Source organism: Lingula anatina, chromosome 9, assembly GCF_051362555.1.
Source record: "Lingula anatina isolate TDL-2025a chromosome 9, LinAna3.0, whole genome shotgun sequence".
NCBI classification, from domain to species: domain Eukaryota; kingdom Metazoa; phylum Brachiopoda; class Lingulata; order Lingulida; family Lingulidae; genus Lingula; species Lingula anatina.
The window spans coordinates 19,572,501-19,593,745 of record NC_141775.1 but is presented as its reverse complement, the minus strand read 5'-3'; the positions used below and the strand labels follow the sequence as shown (position 1 = coordinate 19,593,745).

Below are 21,245 nucleotides of genomic sequence, written 5' to 3'. Positions count from 1 at the left end.
GACTGTGTCTGTACATAAAAACAGCCTAAATTCCCTATAAGTGACCAGATCATGCTGATTTTCGAACTTGACCTGCGTATTATGAATATTCATCAGTTCTGTAAGTTTCAAGCCAAAAGTAAAAACGGTGTTCCACTTATCGTGTTATCGGTAAAAGTGCACGACGGCGACGACGGCGCCGACGGCGCCGACGGCGACGACAGACGCAGAGGATGGCTATATGTACAGACACAGATTTCCTATAGGAAATCTTATAGGATCCTATAGGAAATCCTATAGGAAATCTTATAGGATCCTATAGGAAATCCTATAGGATCCTATAGGAAATTGTCCCTTTTTCCTATAGGATCCTATAGGAAATCCTATAGGATCCTATAGGAAATCTTATAGGATCCTATAGGAAATCCTATAGGATCCTATAGGAAATCTTATAGGATCCTATAGGAAATCTTATAGGATCCTATAGAAAATCTTATAGGATCCTATAGGAAATCTTATAGGATCCTATAGGAAATCTTATAGGAAATCCTATAGGATCCTATAGGAAATCCTATAGGATCCTATAGGAAATCTTATAGGAAATTTTATAGGAAATCTTATTAACTGCTAAAAATATTTTTACAGCTCTTTATATATTGTTAAGTAAGTGGCAAAATTGGTAGCTCTGGTCCTTCAAAACAAAAGAGAGTATCATGTTTATATCTTTTATTCAATAAGTACAAAGTATGTACATCTTCAATATATAATTCTGATTTAGGGCAGTAGTTCATCCCTTGAGTTATGTACCAATAATTTTAAACATAAGTCTTTTGTAGATTGTTTAGTTTCGCAGTAATTGCTTTCTTTACTTCTGTAGATGTATGTACATCTTCAACATACAACATATAATTCTGATTTAGGGTAGTAGTTCATCCCTTGAGTTATGTACCAAGAATTTTAAACATAAGTCTTTTGAACATTGTTTAGCTTCGCAGTGATTGCTTTCTTTACTTCTGTAGATGACATGTTAAACCGTCTGCAGACGTATTCTGAAAAAAAAAAAAAACAATGTGAAGTTCAGTTTTCTGTCTACAAAAATGCAAAATAAGGAGGAAAATTTTTCAAATCAGATAAATAATAATTGCACCAATTCTATTTCAAGCAATTCATTGCCTTTATCAATTAACAGCATTTTATCAAAGACGAGGGATTAAAGTAATGTTTAAAAGTGATACTGGCTGCTAGAATTTTATGCAAATGGAACCCATTATTATTGCACAATCTAAATTATTATCGAAACATTAGGATTTCTGAAACAATAAGTTTTGTCAGCTTTTGTAGAAATCACCCATAACTTATAATCATGCTTACCACACAGTGCCACCACCTTCGTCTGGTCAAGCTGTGGCTTAACCATTTTTTCTTTGTGCGCATTGGAACTCCTCCCAGTCAGAGAATGGGTTGCTAGGACTTCTCTAGTCCAAATCATGTCCATTAAAACATAAACAAATTTCCTAGGATCCCTATTTAAATCTAACACTTGCTTCTCCTCTCTTCTGATCTTTAATCCTGGGTGAAGCAGCACCTACAAAGACAACAGAAAATATATATCACTTACACCTTTATGGATAAGTAGGCTGGATTAACAGCAGCAACAATATAGATACATATTCAACTACCAAATTAACATGTAAAAAATTCTATCAAAAATAATTCTAAATACAAACAAGGCAGCAAAGCTGTCAAATGTACAGACTGATTCCCCATAAAATACAGGAAGCATTTTTACTATTTTACTAATCAATTTGAACAGTTTATGTGAATTTATGTCTGTGAAGTAAAAAGGTAAGAAAGGCCCATTCCACTGATGAATTGTTTCAAAAATAAGGTAATGCAATTTGCCAAATCCTAGACCACGTTCTCATCAAGATAGCCAGCAGCTCAGCTAAGCCATGGCTCAAATATTTTCAACAGTAAATGAAAAGAAGAATGTGCCTCAACCAGCATTTTCCTTGCAGGGGCACAGTTCTTAAATTTCAGCTCCAATGTAAAAAGGCAGAGAAAGCATTACAGGATTCAGATTTTCTTTTTATCTACTGTTCACCATACCTAAGCCATGACTTATCAGCCTTTTCATTGAAAGAATTTTCTGTAATATGTACACTACAAATTTATTTATATAGATGAAATCAAAATTTACCATGTGTTCATCCTCATTGTCAGAGGATCCCGAGCTGGAGGATTCTTGTCTTACTCTTGATTTTTGACCAAATAGTGTTGAGAAATGGGACTGGCCAGATGTTGATGGAGTGGGTGATGGCGTGGGTGACTCTGACCTTCTAAACGCCTGCACCCTACTCACAGTTGTGGATAGATCTTTCACGAGCTTTTCTACTGATACCAATCCTGATAAGTAAAATCAATCTTTATGTAGACATTTCACAGAGTCATTTAAATAATAAGCTAATAACAAGTTAAGAATAAATATATTTCAAATAATCCACATAGGCAGTATTCTATGAATTGTGTAATTAAAAAGCACATTTCTTAACAAATGATTTTAATTTTTGATATCATAAAAGGAAGAAATAGATTCATTGATAAAAAGCACTTTGGTACAATGTCTTTTCAAAACTGGATAGGCAGAAATATTCTTAAGCAACTTGCCATGGCTTTAAATGTAGATTCAAGATTTCATCATAAGTGCTTTTTCAAAACAAAAGGTGTCACAATTCATATGTTAAAAGTACACACAGATCAGGAAAAAAAGTCACCTCTCATGTTAGCTATTACACTCCGTAGAGTTGAAACCTCTTCTTCTAGTTTGAGGTTCCTTTCTCTCAGTTTTTTCAGCTCCACCTTATAAATATAAAATAACAATAACACTGATGACCTTTAACTAAAAAAAAAAGGAAGTGGAAACCAATAAAAAGATCACATGTAACAATTACAGAGGATAAAAATTAAACCAAAATGTAATTATAAAGATCAATTTTAATAGCATTAAGACTGTGTGATATCAATACAGTGCAGCCATACTGTTAATAACCACTTGCTTCACATATAGCAATGCATACATACCTGGTACGTGTTTTCCTCCTCCTTGTACATGTCATCATCTTCCCCAACTTCGACCTAAGCAAAAATTTGATAATGCAAAATCATAAATTTTACCATGGTAACACATTTCTAGTAATGTTCAGGTCAGAAAGGCCAGCACATAAAAAATGTGTGCACCTCGTGTAAATTGTAAATAGCACTTGGTTGACCTAAATACTCAATTTCAAATATTGCATTGGAATTGAAAACTTCTGCTAGAACAAAACTGTCAAATTCCCCCCAACATACACATCATAAATATTTTGTAAAGGTTGGCAAAAAATTGTTTTTAAAATAACTTATATTAAGAACAATTTCAACCCAAACCATAAACGCTGTGAGCTCATTTGGAAATTTATAAAAAAAAAACAGTAACACCCATTTCATGTTCGTTTTTGTAGGTGCACTTCATACCTCAAATTTATCTGCCAATTTTCCCTTCAACTTTTCCTTTATTGCTGCCAAAGAAGAGTCCAAAATGCGCCTTTTCTTTGGCGGAGGCTGCTAAAATGTGTAGAAATGTTTATTAAAAGACATTCACATACATATGTGTAACTGGGCTGGATCAGGATCTGCCATGTGACATCTACATGCATTAAGTATGTAACATGAAGTCTTAAAAATATTGTGGACATCAGAAATGACAAATGCATCTAATAGTAATATGTCAACATTGAGCCTATACCGGAATATTAAAATGTAGTCTGTCACCATGTACATCATTCATTAAAAATTACAGATTCTAAAGCTCCATTGAAAAAAAAAATCATATTTTGAATTACATGGCAAATTTAAACATTAAACAAATAGTTATCTAATACCTCAATTATAACAGTAAATGCAAAATGTTTTACCTTTCTTGTCATGGTGTCTTCTTCCTCATCTGATTGAACACTAATGTACTTGGCATTTTTCTTTACTGTCCTATGGCTCTTGCCGCCTTCCCTGCCTCTTGTGGGTGTGGTTGAGGATCCTGTCTCAATATAATTGTCCATGTACTTGCTTAGTGTGTTTCTATCATCTAAAAATAGATAGTGTTAAATTATTATACATATATCATACAATGTGTCAAATAGAGACATGCCCCTCAATCAATGTTAAATGGACTATATTCCCATCTTAGCTTATGTTTATTATTTATTATTATGCCTTTTACCCCTTTATATCATTTCACAAAAGAAAGCAACTAATTTTGAAAATCACATTCACAAATAAAGAAGAAATACACCAAAAATAGAAAAATCCCTGTCAGCAGAGATGAGCCATGGTTCATATTTTGTAGGACCAAACTCACAGGAACAATCAGAAATGAATTTTAAAATCTGGAAATCCGCAGTGGAGTAATCTCGTCTCTGGTTATATATGCAATTTAGCCACAACAGTGCCGTCAGGACCAAAAAAAGCTCCAAAAACTAATTTTAATGGTAAACCAAACAAAAGCAACATCCAAATTAAAATTTACAGCTTTTGTTTAAGCAAAACAGTTTTTTACAATGCACATTTCATTAACATTATAGTATAGTATATGTATAGTATAGTATATGTATACTAGTATAGTATAGTATATGTATAGGTTAGCAAAAAACTAATAATAAACTATGGTGTTTACCTCACATTTAGGGTTGAAAAGAAATTAAAGGAATGAAAACTTAGCAAATAAACATTAAGAACATGTATTAGAATAAAATTTGCCCTGACAGCCCCACTTACATGTTAAATATTTGTTATTTATAAGCATGGGTCTTGCTCAGTTATATTAAGGATGGTCCCTTGGCGGGGGCTATGTTCCATAGTCTATTAATATAAGGCACTTTTTGCTTAAGACATTAAGGCTATTCCAAGGTGTTTGGTACGCGGACCTTAAAAAGACTCCTACTTATCAAACTTGTGATTTCTTAAAACAAATTGACCCCACAAGACACCATAATCCAAAGGAAGTGCAGGTTTTGATGATTAATTATGATTTTATTAACACTTTTATCTGGAAAAATCATTAAATAGTTTTGCAAAGGTCTTCAAAATATTGATAATTTTTACAATTAAGGGCTCAAGACATAAAATGTAGGTTATTTCCAACATTTGGCCAAGTGCAGTTGATGAAAATTCATTTAATTTGGAAATTCCATAATAATCAATATCAATCTGTCCTTCCCAGATGATTTTTATACCTAAGTTTTCTCAGTAACTACAAAAGCTAAAACCTTTTTACTTAACATTCTCCTCACGCATGATCTGGGTCAACAACTGTTGAAAGACAATTTGATTAGAAACATATTAATAGATATTAAATTGAAATTAAGCATCATTATGTTATGACACCTATAATTTTATGAGGACATGGAATATAGTTTACTTGCTTTGATTTAAAAAAAAAATGTCCACAGATGAGGCAGAGTTTTTGTGTTTTAAATCAAAGTTAAAAGTTAGGTTAAAAGTTAAGTTAAAATACCATGTCCCTTTCACATCCTACCCAGACACTTACTAATTTTCAAAAAGTTACTAAACTATCATTTTTTAATCCAAATTTTCAGCCTAAATCTTAATAATGTTTGGAGAAATAAAAATATCAAAAATGGGCCTCAATCTTTTTAAATTGTCAAATATCCTTCAAAAACAGTCAAAAATTCCACAGAATGACCCATACAGATAAGAATAAAGTGACTATTAATATGTGTGGCAATTTATATTGTGCAAATTCCCAACAGTGCTGGGTAGGATACATAGATTTAGGAATTCAGTATCGTTTAAATTTCCAGGCAAATCCACGTTTTGCTCTGTTAAGGTCTAAAACGCGAAAAATGGAGCTTTTACGACGAGTAAAACAGGTAAAAAATGAAATGGAAAAAACTCAACATCGCCAGCGTTACTGCAACATTTTTAAATCTGTAAACAGTGTAATACGTACTAATACGATCAGGCCATTCTCAAGCATTAATTGTGAGCCAATGGCTTTGTAAAACTAAAAGCCAACAAACTGGAAACGCATTTAATTTTTCAAATCTCATCCAAGCGGTTGCTTACATTCAACGGCGATACGTACCTCCAAATTTCACTATCTTCGCCCCGTGGTATTCTCCTGGTTGGTTTTTTCGACTGCTAGGCCATCTTACAACAACTTCTTTGTCGAAATCCCATTCCTCCGGATCCAAACCATCTTCTCCACATATCCACCTACATTCACCAACTGCACAGCTGAGGTCACTTGTAAATTCGAAGATTGCAAACATCATTATTGTACAAGTACGTGTTGATTTACTCAAAACCTAAGTCAGAATACTTACTGCCGGCACCTACCTCCTCATTTATAATTGAATACATGTCAAAACGAGACCACTCGACAAACATCGGACAATCCCGTATTCAATTCCATAATGTACAGGTGTCGTAAAAAAACAAAACACTAGACATAAAATAACGATAAAAGAAGCTAAAAGATATATTATCCATTTCTTATGAATGTAAAGGTAAAAAACATGCATAAAAATGCCGTTTAATATCAAATGAATTCGTTCGGATGTTTCCGGCGTCATCACATCGGTAGTTTCCGAGTGTATTCGTGAACCTTCCTTCCGGCACCCAGCGTAGGCTATGTGCGACCTACCGCTGGCTGTCTGTAGGCCTACTATCTCCCCCTCTCCCCTTTCAGATCTTTATCACCGTCTTTTCTAAGAAAAGGAAAGGTTATAAAAACTAAGGAACTTTCAGTCAAGACCTAGCTCTGTTTCCGTGAATTATTGTGTTGCAATATTATTTAAAATATTTCCAAGCTAGCAAATGAATGAAAATAAATAATTAAGCTAAAGGACTGTGCTGATCGAAATATTTATTCCACAAAAATATGTAATTTATTGGTTGTATAAAATAACTTAGAGTATAATCAACCGATCAAGCAGATGAGTTAAGTTCTTTGCTTAGCCAAATAACCTTAAAGGATAGGCCTACATGTAACAACCATTTATTTTGGCCAAAAACGATCAAAAACGGCTTTCCCTAGGTAATCGGTCTATATGGTTATAGGGCCTATACACTGTTATGAAATGATTATAACGAAAAAAGCTTTTTTTTCAGATAAAGTTCAGGGCATAGCTTTAAATGTGGGGATAACCATTGTAAAAATGCACATGTAAAAAGGGCCGTTAAATAGCCTATATGATTCTTTTTGACAGATCATCGCGATAACCGCCGTTTTGGTAAGGTATAGGTGTGAATTTTTAGTGATTTATATTTACGATTTGAGGAAACTGAAATAATGCAATGTAGGATAACGACTCTAATACCATGTTTACCTGCAAAAATAGCAAATTAATTATTTGAACAGCTGAAAAGACGGTTCCTGACAATTGGTTGATTACAGATTTAGATGGTGTCAAGCGTCTTGGATGCATTGTTAATCGCGGCTTACCTGACATCAACTAGCTAGTTAGCTCACTTTTTGTTACTGACTCAATACCTGGGTCGATTTAGATTTGAAGATAGGCTCTAGATAAGGTAGGTGTAAAAACGCCTTCTTTTGTGGTTATCTGTCGCAGGCGGGAGATGAGTTCTTTTGACAAGCAAGCTAGCGATAAAGCGATCGTCGAGCCTTGCTAATCGGTGATTTAATCTACAACAGTGACGCAGTTACGGTTAGCACCGATTGCTATCTGATTGACTGCTTGTAAAGGTAGGGCTACTTCAAAAGGTAAAACTGACAATTTATCAATATTAACAGAACCTGTTATCGATACGTTGATCAACGTGGTCGCTTAGTAAATGGAAGGTGTAAACAACCTGATGCCATAGCATCAGTTAGCAGAAATCTTGGTTTTTGTGAGAGATTCTGTACTTTCTGAAGACTTCTAAGCAATTTTGCGCTACCTCAGTTAATGATTGACAGAACTCTGCTACCATATTGCATGTTCTGACGTCAGCGACAGTAGCATGGAAACTGTCCAGTCGAACAGATTGTCCTCTAAGGTCATCCCACGCGACACTATAATATAGCTCCTCCCTCCGAAAGCCGATCGAGGGGCCCGGCCCAAGTGGTTGTTGTATTTAGCAAGAAAAAGAAAGCAATAAATAATATAAAATAATTAAAATGATTAAAATGAAAAAATCACTTTTCTAAATAGCTAAATCTGTGATGACATCACGCATTCATTAATTTTTTAAGACGGCTAACATTTCGAAAAATCTGTTTTTTCGGGGGAGGGGGGGGGGGTCCGAGGGAAAATACATCGTGGCTGTGACATGTGACAGTTTGCCTTACCTATGTTAATTTACACCCGCACTGAACATTGTCAGTTATTTTCTTTGTTTGTGTCTTGTTTGTGATGTTGGATGAAATTTAACAAAATATGGAAATGACCCTACAAAGCAGATCAAGGGAAACGAGGCACTGTGACACCACGTGATTTCGATCACTGTACTTTTTATGTTTAATGACGTCCTAGGGTGGCAGCACGTGTGCTGTGTGCTAATAATCACGTTCACAAACGAGATCGGCGCCATCTTGTGGAGTACATTGAAGACGAAATTTGAAAAAGTACGTACGCAAGTACCAGCAAGACCGTCTGTATTATTTTCTGCAATACGATCTAGTAACATGAACAAAGGACGCCCGTATAAGCGGTATGCCTGTGTGGCGGATATCCCAGGAAAAACAGTTACGAGAATGAAGAGAAGGATTCTCTTGGATCGGACATCTGGATCGGAAAAGGTGAGCTAACGCTTGTTTTAATATCATATCACGAGGCACGGCTAGTTGAGCGACCTAAATAAAGTCAACGCTATTCAGACATGTGATGAAAACGTGTATATAGTCTTCGTGGACTTTTGCTTGGCCGTTGCAATCTTATTTTTCCGTTTTTTTCCAAATCTTAGAAACCGGAATCAATATGGCGCCGCCCTCGCCAGAATTTATTTTTCAACAATAATCGTATTTTTAACCTAAATATTAGAACTTTAAACCACAGCCAAGATAAATCAACCATTTTTAATGGTGGCAAATCATTTAATATACAATTTGAAGCGAGTTTCGAGTGATATTGGGTTTCCTTTTCGTTTCCATTTTGTCCATTTCTACATTTGAGACGCTGGCTAGCCTAAAATTAATGTGAACGATATGAAGCCAAAAGTAATTATGATGGCTTTACTTAATCGCTTTAAACATTGGTTTTTTTTTTTTTTTTTTTTTTTTTTTTTTATACAATATAACTGCTTTCAATAATTCAGAAGTTGTTTATAACCAAGGAGAAATAATTGATAAGCATTGACAAAAGTATTTTGATATTCTTCTTTAAAAGAAATTTAGTTGTATTATAGGATTTGATGCATGCATGTTCATAGTATAGTTTACTTGTAGGTACCGGTGAATTTTGATATTCTTCTTTAAAAGAAATTTAGTTGTATTATAGGATTTGATGCATGCATGTTCATAGTATAGTTTACTTGTAGGTACCGGTGAATGATGTTTACGAAGATGAAGTCAGTGAACTTGTTTCCCCTGAGAATGAAATCCTCCCAGTAACCACTGGCGACCAGGTAAATGTGAATTTTAATAATTCAGACTAATGCAGAACCAAAGGAAATTAAATAGGTAGTGAAAATAATGAGTCTCTCAGTAGGACACTTAATTGACTTGGATTCTTTAACATACAACTTTTTTTAAAAAAGCATTTGGATGGCAAAATTCTGATTTTTCAATCATCATATTAAATTGAATCTATTTTTTAAAAATTATTTTATTATTTCTGATTATTTTATTTATAGGTATTGTCGGATGTTCATGCATATGAAGCAGATGGTTTGTTGTGTCTTGAGAATGAAATCATCCCAGGTACCATTATAGATCAGGTAAATTTGAGAACTCAAATATAGAAGTGCTTTGATAATTGAGTTTACAAATTTTTAATATTTTAATAATTTTAAAATGATTTGATAATTTACAACTTTTAATTTGAGAAGATTTTTCCACACAGTACGATCATTCAGACAGTACAATTATTTGGAACTTCAAAGTAGTCTTTTTTTTTTTCTTTTATGTTAGACAGAAGCAGGTAGGCTACTTAGATTTCATTAAGCTGACTATCTTTAATGCAGCTTGTTGTATATTTCACTCGGCTAATTTTTAAATCGGTCTACTGTATTAATCAAGATTGCAAGCGCGCATTTCTTGGCTGTAAGTTCCTTTGTTTAAATGAAATATTTTCCCTCTCCATTTTCAACAGGCTTTGGCGTATGAAGTCAACTTTGCAGAGGGGTCAGATGCTTGCTTGTTAGCAGGAAATGAAGAAACTGAAAATGATGATGATCAGGTATGATTTACAATCTAATTTTATGCTCTTGTCATTGTCAAACTGTAAAGTTGAAGATAGACAATAGCTCTGCCATACCAAATATGTCCCTTGAGACAGGAATTATACACAAAAAAGTATGTGCCAAATATGTTTTCGGCTGCTATGTTATCAGGAAAGTGGGATGTAAAATTAGGCTGTTTTTTTTTTTTTTTTTTTTTTTTTGAAAGCCAATGTTTTTTTAGGTGAGGAATATAGTTTTCCACAAATCTGCACACAAGTAACATGGGAATAACTATAATTAATCATATGTATTAAAAGCAAAATGGCATACTGGTAATCTGTTTACTTGTTGATGACTGATTAAGAAAATTTTTTGGATATGTGCATATGGCATTTGAATGGGAAAAATTATATGAGAGTCAAATTAAGGAGTACATGTTGCACATTATTCCCAACAGTTTTTCAAGTTTGACTTAAGGAGATCGATTAATTACTTATTCAATTGGCCCTTCTCATCTGTAGTCTTTTGCATATTATAAAATTGAATAAATGATATTTGCAGACTGCATTTTCTGAAGAGAGCAGAAATGACGAAAATGAAGATATAGTGCAGGACGAGAAAGATGACCAGGGGGTAAGATATGTGTTAGTTTGTGGCAAGTAACAGTGTTATATTATTAACAACTCTTTAGATCTATAGATATTAACTTCAGCATTACCAAGAGACAAGAAGTTGAATCATGATGTTTTGCATTTATCTTGTATGGCAAATGTACTAATGCCTATATACTCATTTAAGATACGTTCAGGTCACTTGTATTGGGCCACAAATGTTAAGTTAAGACTCTTTCAGGTGACTTAAATACTTTATGGACATATATATTGGTATCATACTAAAAGTACAGATACTCACCCTTGTAACACCCATTCTCTGCAGGGGAGAGAGTTACTCATAAATTTTTTCTTTGATTTGTTTGAAATGACATTTTATAGATGTGAAGCTATATATTTCAGTGTTGCAAGAACAATTTATGGTGATTCGAACATAGCATGGCACATGAAAGCATTCTTAAGAGGTGTTTGACAGGAGAAAATGTTATTTGTAAATTAATATTGATTACAAACTTTCCGTTTTGTATATATACTCCCCAAATGTGCATTTGACTGTATAATTGGTGTGAATTCATTATTTATCATTAATGTATTTCTAAGGGATGGAACATTGAGGATGGAAATGACCCATTATACACAGGTGCTACAGTGAGCAAAGCCCAGGGTTTGTTGTTGATTCTTGCATTCTTACTTCGGCATCATCTGACAGATGTGGCATTGAGTGACTTGTTGAGCATCCTGGGAGTATTGCTGCCCAACGCTTTTCCAGATACAAAATACAAGTTCCACAAAGCATTTGAGAATGGAGAGACCCAGGTATTTTAGAGTATAATTTGTAATATATAATTATTTAAAGGCTATACCTTTTTTTTGGATTTGTTTCTAAATTCATTATTGTTTAGATGACTCTCGATTTGAACTTTTAAGATTTTCAACCTAAGGGGTCTGCTGGGGAGTGGTATACTTTCTGCAGCAGACATTCATTTAGAAAAAAATAGTAAAATGAAATTCTTGAAATTTAATAACCGTCCAGGAATCACCATGCACAGACTGTTGCAGTATGACTAGATCTGAATTGCAAATATTGAACTTTAAAGTGGCTTGATAGATCTTTAGGTTTCATGAACGGTATACTTAGGAAATTTAGAGGTGCAGTTCCAAGGCAGGTATTGTAAATAGTGATGGCATCTATTCAAAAGTAATGGCAAATAAACTCCAAGAACATTATTTACTGTACTAATTTATTGCAGCTTAAGTTCACTCCATTGTATTGAAATTCATATGTTTACATTTTGATTTTTAGGTTCACTTTTATTGCCCCTTGTGTACATCCTACTTAGGAAGAGAAAATATGAGACAGACCTGTCAGTCATGTGGAGCAGAATGTGATAATGAACAAGCCATTAAAGACGGGACCTTTTTCTTGTATATTCCCATTAAGGAGCAGCTAGTAGACATTTTAAACAATGCAAAGCTCTTTCCCCACTTAACAGATCGTCATGTAGATGAATTGTTGGCAGCTAATTGTATAACAGACATCACAACTTCTTCACTATATAAAGATCTCATCAGGAATCATAATTTGTCTGGAAATGACTTAACATTAACTTGGAACACTGACGGAATCCCAATTTTCAAGTCTTCGGGATATCAGATTTGGCCAATACAGTGCTTCGTGAATGAACTGCCCCCCCATCTTCGTGCCGACAACATTCTGCTCACTGGATTGTGGTTTGGCAACAGTAAGCCCAGCAACATGAACACTTTTTTAAGGCCATTCATTGACGAGTGCACAGAGCTAGAGGAAATTGGATTCGAATTTGAAGGTGTCCAGCGTAAAGTTTTCACGCTAATATGTTGTGCCGATAGTCCTGCTCGGGCTATGATAAGAAACTGTAAACAGTTTAATGGCAATTTTGGATGCGACTGGTGCGAGCACCAAGGTGATACCATTTTGAGGGAAAGGGGGCCTCCAACAAGAAACTATCTCTACAGAGAGGTACCATTACGGACTGCCACTAAACAAGCAGAGTATGCGTTGGAAGCTGAAGCTACAAATGAGGCAGTTAAAGGTGTAAAAGGACTCTCCATTATACAACAACTCCCAACTTTTAATGTTGTAGATGGCATGACACCTGAGTACATGCACAGTGTGTGCCAGGGAGTTACCAAGCAGTTGGTTTCACTCTGGATGGACTCACCGAACCACACAGAGCCCTATTATATAGGACGCATGAAGGCCGACATTGACCTAAGGCTTGCAGCAATTAGCCCCCCCTCAGAAATCAGCCGAGCACCAAGATCGTTGCAAGACAGAAAGTTTTGGAAAGCATCTGAGTGGAGGGCCTTACTGTTGTATGGATTAGTAGTTTTCACTGGAATATTGCCAACCAGGTACCTGCAACATTTTTTTCTGCTGACATTTAGTATATTTACACTACTAGGGGAGAATATTACTTCAACTTCAGTTGCCGTAGCAGATGCTTGTCTGTCAAAGTTTGTCCTCCAGATGGAGGAACTTTACGGTATAGCTGCATGTACATTTAATGTACATCAGCTAGTGCACCTGGCACGTGGTGTGGAAATGTGTGGGCCACTGTGGGCAACATCTGCTTTTACCTTTGAATCCAAGAACCGAGATCTGTTGAAATTATTCTCAGGGACGCAGAGTGTCCCTCAACAAATATGTTCCTCTTTCAATCTCATGAGAAAACTGCCTATACTGGCTAGAAATAGTCTTAGCACTGCAAACGTAGATGCTCTTGCCGTTTTTCACCAATTGACAAATGGTATCTCTTTGTCAAGTAGAAGAAAGGTTTTGGACAATGGTCTTTTCTGCTTGGGTAAGGGTAAACCAATGACTTTGACTGTGCCAGAGATAATTTCTCTCATTAATCTGTTAGAGTTTGATATTTTAAACCGTAATGCCATCATCTATCATAAATTCACCCACAACAATGTGTTATTTTCTAGCCAATATTACACCCGTGCTTTGAAGCACAATGACTCCTATGTCAAATTGGAAAATGGATCATATGGGAGAATTTTGGGTCTTTATGCTGTAAAGCCACGTTGTCTTTGCACAGTTGAAGCAATTCAGTATTGCCTGTGTGACACTTATAACATCATTCTGCTCAAAATATGGAAGCGTATTAACAGCTGTATGTACAAAGATGTAGATCTTGGAGCTGAATCAAACTTTCTCTGTGAGGTGTATGAATGTAACCAAATTGTTGCCATTTTTCCAAGTGAGATAACAAAGAAGTGTATAAAATTGCAAATTAGAGGCAAAGTATATTTTTGTGAGTTGCCATGTAGATTGTATGACAACTAATTGATAAATGAAATAAGTAAGTTTTGAAACAATTTGTTTTATGTTTTGCATGTTTATCTGTATATAATGGGGTTAGGCTTTCAAGATTGTTACCTAATTGATGCTTTTCTTTGCACTCTCAAATGTGACAACTGATACCAATTGAATTTTCGGCTCAAGCACTATTGCAGAGAGAGCAAACATGTATGCGATAGTCTAGTCTTGGTGACTCCTGCAGTACCTGTTATATAAATATTATATGCAGTCTACCTGCATATTACATTGTATGTAATATTTTTATTAATATGTATTCTGTATTGGATTAGTTCATATGTGATTTCTTGTCTGCAACGTCTTTTGTTATGTTCTTCATATTATTTATCTTATGTATGTTTGGATATTTGTATGTAATGTCTTATATATCATGGTTGTATACTGTATTGGAATATTTCTTCTGAATGTTGCTATCACCCTCACTTCTGGCCAGTGTATACAATCATGTCTATACTCATGTATGTAATAAATTGAATTAAAGTATACTTGCTTTTTGGATTTTTATTTAAAAATAAAAGTGAAGCACATGCTGTTTACAAACAATAAGGACTCTAGTTACCTTAGTAGTTTTCCTATGAAATTGAATGGTATTTTCTGTTAAATTAGTATTAAATATTATTTACCAAAAAAAGTAAGTTGCTGATGCTGGAAAAACATTTTGAAATTGGAATTTTATATAATGTGTTGTAAATTGTACAACAATTTATTCATAAACAAAATAAACAAGATATCCAAAATATTTTATATTTTATAAATTACTATGGAATGGAAATAAACCCATTTCAGTACAGTTCTGTCTTGTTATTTTCTTCTTTTTTTCTGTACATTTTACAGCTTGGCTGCCTCTTTTTAACAATTTTACTACTTTTCATAAAAAAGGGACTAATAATGATGCAGGAATAACATTTAAATAATTTTTGTGGTGTTGTTTGTATGTAGAGTAAATAAATCTCTGAAGAAAACATTTTCCTCAAGATGTTCTAATGGATATAGTGTGAACAAGCAAGGTGTTCCTAACACTCCCTTACATGCAAGATTTCAATGCCTTTAAAATAATTAAAGCCAGCCAATTAAGCCACAACTTGTTCATATGAAATTGTATAAGAAATCCTATAAGATTTTCTATAGGATCCTATAAGATTTCCTATAGGATCCTATAAGATTTCCTATAGGATCCTATAGGATTTCCTATAGGATCCTATAGGATTTCCTATAGGATCCTATAAGATTTCCTATAGGATCCTATAGGATTTCCTATAGGATCCTATAAGATTTCCTATAGGATCCTATAAGATTTCTTAAATGATATTATAAGAGCAAAACATTTTTTCAGCTTCATTGATCCTGTACAAATAACATTTCAAATGATAAAATATTCCTATTCAAAGATTGCTTGTTACTTCAAAGAATATAGTAGAAGGTAAGTAGTCCAGATATAACTGAGACATGAATAATCTGAAAACTCATGACATTGATGACATTTTCTATTTAATCTTGAACTGTAATGAAATATTTTATTATTTCAAGGTTTAATTAAGCAGATGTTTAGACCAGATTCATTATTTTTCATTCAAACCTTATAAAAATTCCCTATATGAATTATCATAGAATTTCCTATAGAAATGCCTATAAGAATCCCTATCGGATCTTATAGGAATTTCTGTAATTCTCTGATCATAATATCTAAAAAAATCTAGCTTCAATGATTTGGTAAAAAAAAACATTCTTCATGAAAAATATTAGATTACTTTACAAATGATCATTTTTTTAAAGATATCTTAAAATAGAAATTTAAGAATTTCTATAGAATCCTATAGAAGACTATAAGCTCTGCACATCATAAACAATAAAAAGCATTTTTGCTTTAATAGTGATATATAATTGCCAATTCAACTGATAAAATTGACCTATATCAAATATCTATTGTTTAGATTGATATTTGTTTATAAGATATGCATTTTTCTCAAGATTTTAACTTACAAAAATTTCCTATAGGATCCTATAGGATCCTATAGGAAATCCTATAGGAAATGTGCCCTATAGGATCCTATAAGATTTCCTATAGGATCCTATAGGATCCTATAGGAATCCTATAGGATCCTATAGGAAATTTTCGTAAGGGTAAATACTTGTTGTTAGGGTAATATGCTGCCTAGCAAATGTTGCAATGGTTTACTTGGGCTTTTGGTGGCTTAAAATAGTATAGTGATAGTTCTGATGGCTTGAAGCATAATTAAAACCCTTTTAAATAATTTAAACTGAACAAGAAAGGTCAAATTAGCTTGTTACTAAAGTAAACCACTTTCTTAGCAATGGTTGCTAAGCAATGATTTGAAATTTCGGGCACTACCCTTGAAAATAATCAGCATAGTCAAAAAAACATTTGTGCCAAGTTTCATGCTTTTTTCCACCTATTAATAAATTTTTGCACGAATCATCTAGACTACATGTTTTCTTCCCTAGAGGTATAAGATCCACTTTCACCTTTGAAAGGGACTGTACAATAAACAGTGTGGTTAAAATAAAACTTTTTAGCATAAAAAGTATCGTAATTATTCACATAATTTCAACGTGTTTAGTGTCAATTAACTTTGTGAAACAGTTATCAGATATATTACAAGCTTTCGTCTGTTTCTGAAGGTTTATTGGCAATTTGGGGGAAAACCACTATTCTTAAAAATGTATCCTCTCTGATGAATACAAGTAGGTTAGTTCAACACACAACGGGGTAATAAACACTGAAAGTTTTAACATTCATTAAAATTAATTAAAATTGTAAGGTATTGCCAATTTTACTGCACAGACAGTTTGATAAAAATAAGAAAGTAGAAACTCACATACCTAATCAGCAAGCTAAGAAAAACTCTCGAACATTCTGAGCAATACACGAGAATCTTGCTTTTTACATGTGCACTATTTACCTGCTGTTTTGTTAGGAGAGGCAGGTGATTCACTGTCATCAGGGGGAGCGGCTGTAGAATATATTCCAGTAAAGCTGCTTTTCAAACTTTTAATCTTACTGTATTAGCATGATATGAATAACCCCATTGAGTTTGAGGATAATAAGGCACTGTTTTTCATATACAGCATTAATGTTGGCACTATACAAAATAATTTTTTTGAAAACTTATTTGCAATATTAAACAACATTTATCTGCATAATTATCACTGCTTCCCTATTATGGACACTGTTATCTGGCAGAGAACTTAACCTATGGGAGTTTACAGGGAATCTCAACATGTGTGTTTTATATAATCTCATTTAATTGAAACTTAATTAGGCAAGTGACCTTATAGCTCTGAATTTAGCTAGTAGTTACCCAAGGGAAGATTAGAGGCTTGTCACCCAAATGTGACTAGCAAAGGTATTCAGGCCCATGAAATGTCTAAGTCACAATTTTAAAAAAGCAGAAAATAATAATGCACAAAATAGGAGGCTGTCAGTTCTCATGTAATACAATGCTTTACTGCACAGTCAACCCCAAAATTTAATTATGCACAACAGTATATAACGATGTAAGTAAAAGCATAAGGCTTCAGGCCCATGAGAGTTCAAGCTCACACCAGTATGAGATAAATAAAAATTTCACAAAAAATGCATTATTCGATAAAAACAATAATTCAAAAGAGCTGGTTTTCTAATTTAAAATGTTTGTCAATCCTAAGAACCATTTTTTGTAAATAAAAAAATAGGTAACAGTTTTCATTTTATAACGTTATGATGATAGTGCACAAAGTAGGTTTTTAATGCAATAATGGTCAACTGTATAAATACCACAAAATTTTAATTATCTTCTATTAAAAACATGGACATTAAGAAAATTTGATTACCACTGGGCTTCATGCCCGTGTGAGTTTTAAGTCCCAGTTTGATGAAAATAAGAATGTAGACACTCACATACCTAATCAGCAAGCTAGGAAAAACTCCCGAACATTCTGAGCAATACACCAGAATCTTGTTTTACTACATGTGCACTATTTACCTGCTGTTTTGTCAGGAGAGGCAGGTGATTCACTGTCATCAGGGGGAGCGGCTGTAGAATAAAGAGAAGAATAATATCAAACACCATTCTAGCAGAAAATGACTCAACTTTAAAGTAAACAAGGCAGCAAAGCTGTCAAATGTACAGACAAAGAACAGAAAATAAAGATGCAAATAAGTGAAAAATTAAATTTTCACAAAAAACTGTTAAATTGCCAGAAAATTTTACCAAACAGACTGCGTTGCCTATTGAAGCTGTATGTTAGACCCATGTTTCTCTCCTGTAAGTTTGAGAACAGTAAGTGACATGATTTCCCTTAAATGGTCATCATAGGAGCAGTGCCCAAAATAGGGGTTTCTTCAAATTTTGATGCAACATTACATAATGTTTAACAGCATAATGACAATCAAATGTTATTAATAAAATATTAGTAACATAGACATTCAGAAAATGTGACAAGCAAAAGTCTTCAGTATCATGGAACTTTAAAGTCACACCTTGAAAATGCCAATAAATGAATAATTAAATTTTCACAAAAAACTGTTTAACTGCCAAAAAAAAAAAAAAAAAAAAAAAAAAAAATACCAAACAGACTGCATTGCCTACTGAAGCTGTATTTTAGTCCCATGTTTCTATCCTGTAAGTTTGAGAACAGTAAGTGACATGATTTTCCTTAAATGGTCATCATGGAAGCAGTGCCCAAAATGGGGGTTTCTTCAAATTTTGATGCAATATTACATAATGTTTAACAGCTTAATGACCATCAATTTTTAATTAAAAAATATTTGTATCACAGATATTCAGAAAATGTGACTAGCAAAGGTCTTCAGGCCCATGGAACTTCAAAGTCACGCCTTGATAATGCCAAAATGTAAACAAGACAGCACTGTTCTGACATGGGTTTATTTCCATTTTTAACACTTTTTTAACATAAAACAAAATAAACATTTTATTACCATTTTTATATGTCCAACTAAGTATGATGAGATGAAAATTTTTTTCCCATTTTTAACAATTTTTTAACATAAAACAAAATTAACAGTTTACTGCCATTTTTATATGATCAACTAAGAAAATTGATGAGATGGGAAAAATATCAATAGAACAGTGTTAAATGTCCAATTTCCTCCATTCTGAGATTCTGAACATAGTGGATGATTGAATATGACAAACTGCAATGATATGAGTTTATTTCCATTTTTGACACTTTATTACACAATACATGATAACAAGTTTACCATGTTTTTTACATAATCAACTAACAATGTTGTAAAGATGCAGGAAATATCAAACAAACACTTTTAGGCATCTTATTAGTTAAATAATGAGACTGTTAACATGCCTAATAATTGAATCTGAGGAAATGTGAAAAAATAGTATAACTTCTTAAGTAATGGCCCGATTATGCTTATTTTCGAACTCAACCTGCATTTTAGTAAGATTGACCACTCCTGTGAGTATAATTACAATTGACCAATCCATTTTTCTTATATTGTGTTATCAGTGTTGCATTTATATTGAAAATAGTGAAAAAACAGCATAAATTCCCTAAAAGTGACCCGATCATGCTGATTTTCGAACTTGACCTGCGTATTATGAATATTCATCAGTTCTGTAAGTTTCAAGTCAAAAGGTAAAATGGTTTTCCACTTATCGTGTTATCGGTGCTGCATATATGCTGAAAAAAGTGAAAAAACTGCATAAATTCCCTAAAAGTGACCCGATCATGCTGATTTTCGAACTTGACCTGCGTATTATGAATATTCATCAGTTCTGTAAGTTTCAAGTCAAAAGGTAAAATTGTTTTCCACTTATCGTGTTATCGGTGCTGCATACATGCTGAAAAAAGTGAAAAAACAGCATAAATTCCCTAAAAGTGACCCGATCATGCTATTTTCGAACTTGACCTGCGTATTATGAATATTCATCAGTTCTGTAAGTTTCAAGTCAAAAGGTAAAATGGTTTTCCACTTATCGTGTTATCAGTGCTGCATATATGCTGAAAAAAGTGAAAAAACAGCATAAATTCCCTAAAAGTGACCCGATCATGCTGATTTTCGAACTTGACCTGCGTATTATGAATATTCATCAGTTCTGCAAGTTTCAAGTCAAAAGGTAAAATGGTTTTCCACTTATCGTGTTATCGGTAAAAGTGCACGGCGACGGCGACGGCGGCGACGGCGACGACGGCGACGGCGACGACAGACGCAGATGATGGCTATATGTACAGACACATCTGTGTCTGTACATAACAAAAACATGGCTAAGATAAAAGAATTTAGAAAGGAATTTCTTTACAAAATTTAAACATATAAAATAAAATTTGGGATGCTGTCTTCAAGGCACATATATGTGGAATGGCCAACGAAAAAAAAAACATAGAAGGTGGAATCTCTTGGCAAAAAAGAAGAATAACTACAAATATCTGTTTAAATTGCACCAAGATGAACTGTTCGAGACAATCATGTACAATACCTCTATTTGTCAGCATGTTATTAATATTCACTTCCGAATCTGGTAGGGATTCCTCTAGTGGCATTTGGTCCAATACTGTTAAGTCCGGCTGGCAAAACGTATCTGAATTCTGTACTCCAATTGCCATATTTTGTGCAAACTGGTCTTTTGGATCATCTGAGAATAGTTGGAAGGATCATACAGGTAGATCAAGCGTTGTATCTAAATGTACCTTTTCTGAGTGTACGTACCAGGCTACACCGTTGAAAAATTTAATTCAATATTGAGTAAAATAAAGCATGGTGTTTTTACAGAAAATGATATTATCGTGTTTGTACCCAGTTAAAAAATAATCAATGGGCTGTAGTAGTAGATTGTAAAGTGTTATGTATGTCAATTGATTGATAACAATACAAAGGCACCACTTATTTAGGTACTTTTTCATTGAAAATGTTATATCTTCTGTTCTTTGTA

General features: G+C 33.7%; 2 protein-coding genes and 2 long non-coding RNA genes across 5 annotated transcripts in view; 2 read left to right on the top strand and 2 right to left on the bottom strand.

Annotated features, from left to right (window-relative positions):
• Positions 1 to 21,245, top strand: part of LOC147760101 (uncharacterized) — a 215,946-nt gene that overhangs the window by 138,197 nt on the left and 56,504 nt on the right. The window lies entirely within an intron of this gene.
• LOC106164006 (uncharacterized) lies at positions 691 to 8,228 on the bottom strand. 2 transcript variants are annotated; one of them, XM_086995356.1, is made up of 8 exons: positions 6,119 to 8,228; positions 3,933 to 4,099; positions 3,493 to 3,579; positions 3,061 to 3,114; positions 2,754 to 2,838; positions 2,180 to 2,385; positions 1,351 to 1,564; positions 691 to 1,028 (listed from the first exon to the last, which is right to left on the bottom strand). In XM_086995356.1, exons 1-8 carry the CDS (start codon positions 6,306 to 6,308, stop codon positions 937 to 939), a joined length of 1,095 nt encoding a protein of 364 aa, XP_086851482.1. In that variant the 5' UTR covers positions 6,309 to 8,228; the 3' UTR covers positions 691 to 936. The 2 variants fall into 2 exon arrangements, with proteins under 2 accessions (XP_086851482.1, XP_086851481.1); XM_086995355.1 differs by having other exon boundaries at positions 3,493 to 3,582; positions 6,119 to 8,215.
• On the top strand, positions 8,284 to 14,880 carry LOC147760105 (uncharacterized). The gene is made up of 7 exons (XM_086995338.1): positions 8,284 to 8,776; positions 9,514 to 9,600; positions 9,829 to 9,912; positions 10,287 to 10,373; positions 10,918 to 10,989; positions 11,568 to 11,783; positions 12,271 to 14,880. Exons 1-7 carry the CDS (start codon positions 8,492 to 8,494, stop codon positions 14,299 to 14,301), a joined length of 2,862 nt encoding a protein of 953 aa, XP_086851464.1. The 5' UTR covers positions 8,284 to 8,491; the 3' UTR covers positions 14,302 to 14,880.
• On the bottom strand, positions 14,821 to 20,983 carry LOC147760104 (uncharacterized). Its single transcript, XR_015331034.1, has 3 exons — positions 20,793 to 20,983; positions 18,318 to 18,368; positions 14,821 to 17,306 (listed from the first exon to the last, which is right to left on the bottom strand). It is a non-coding gene; the product is annotated as an uncharacterized LOC147760104 (long non-coding RNA).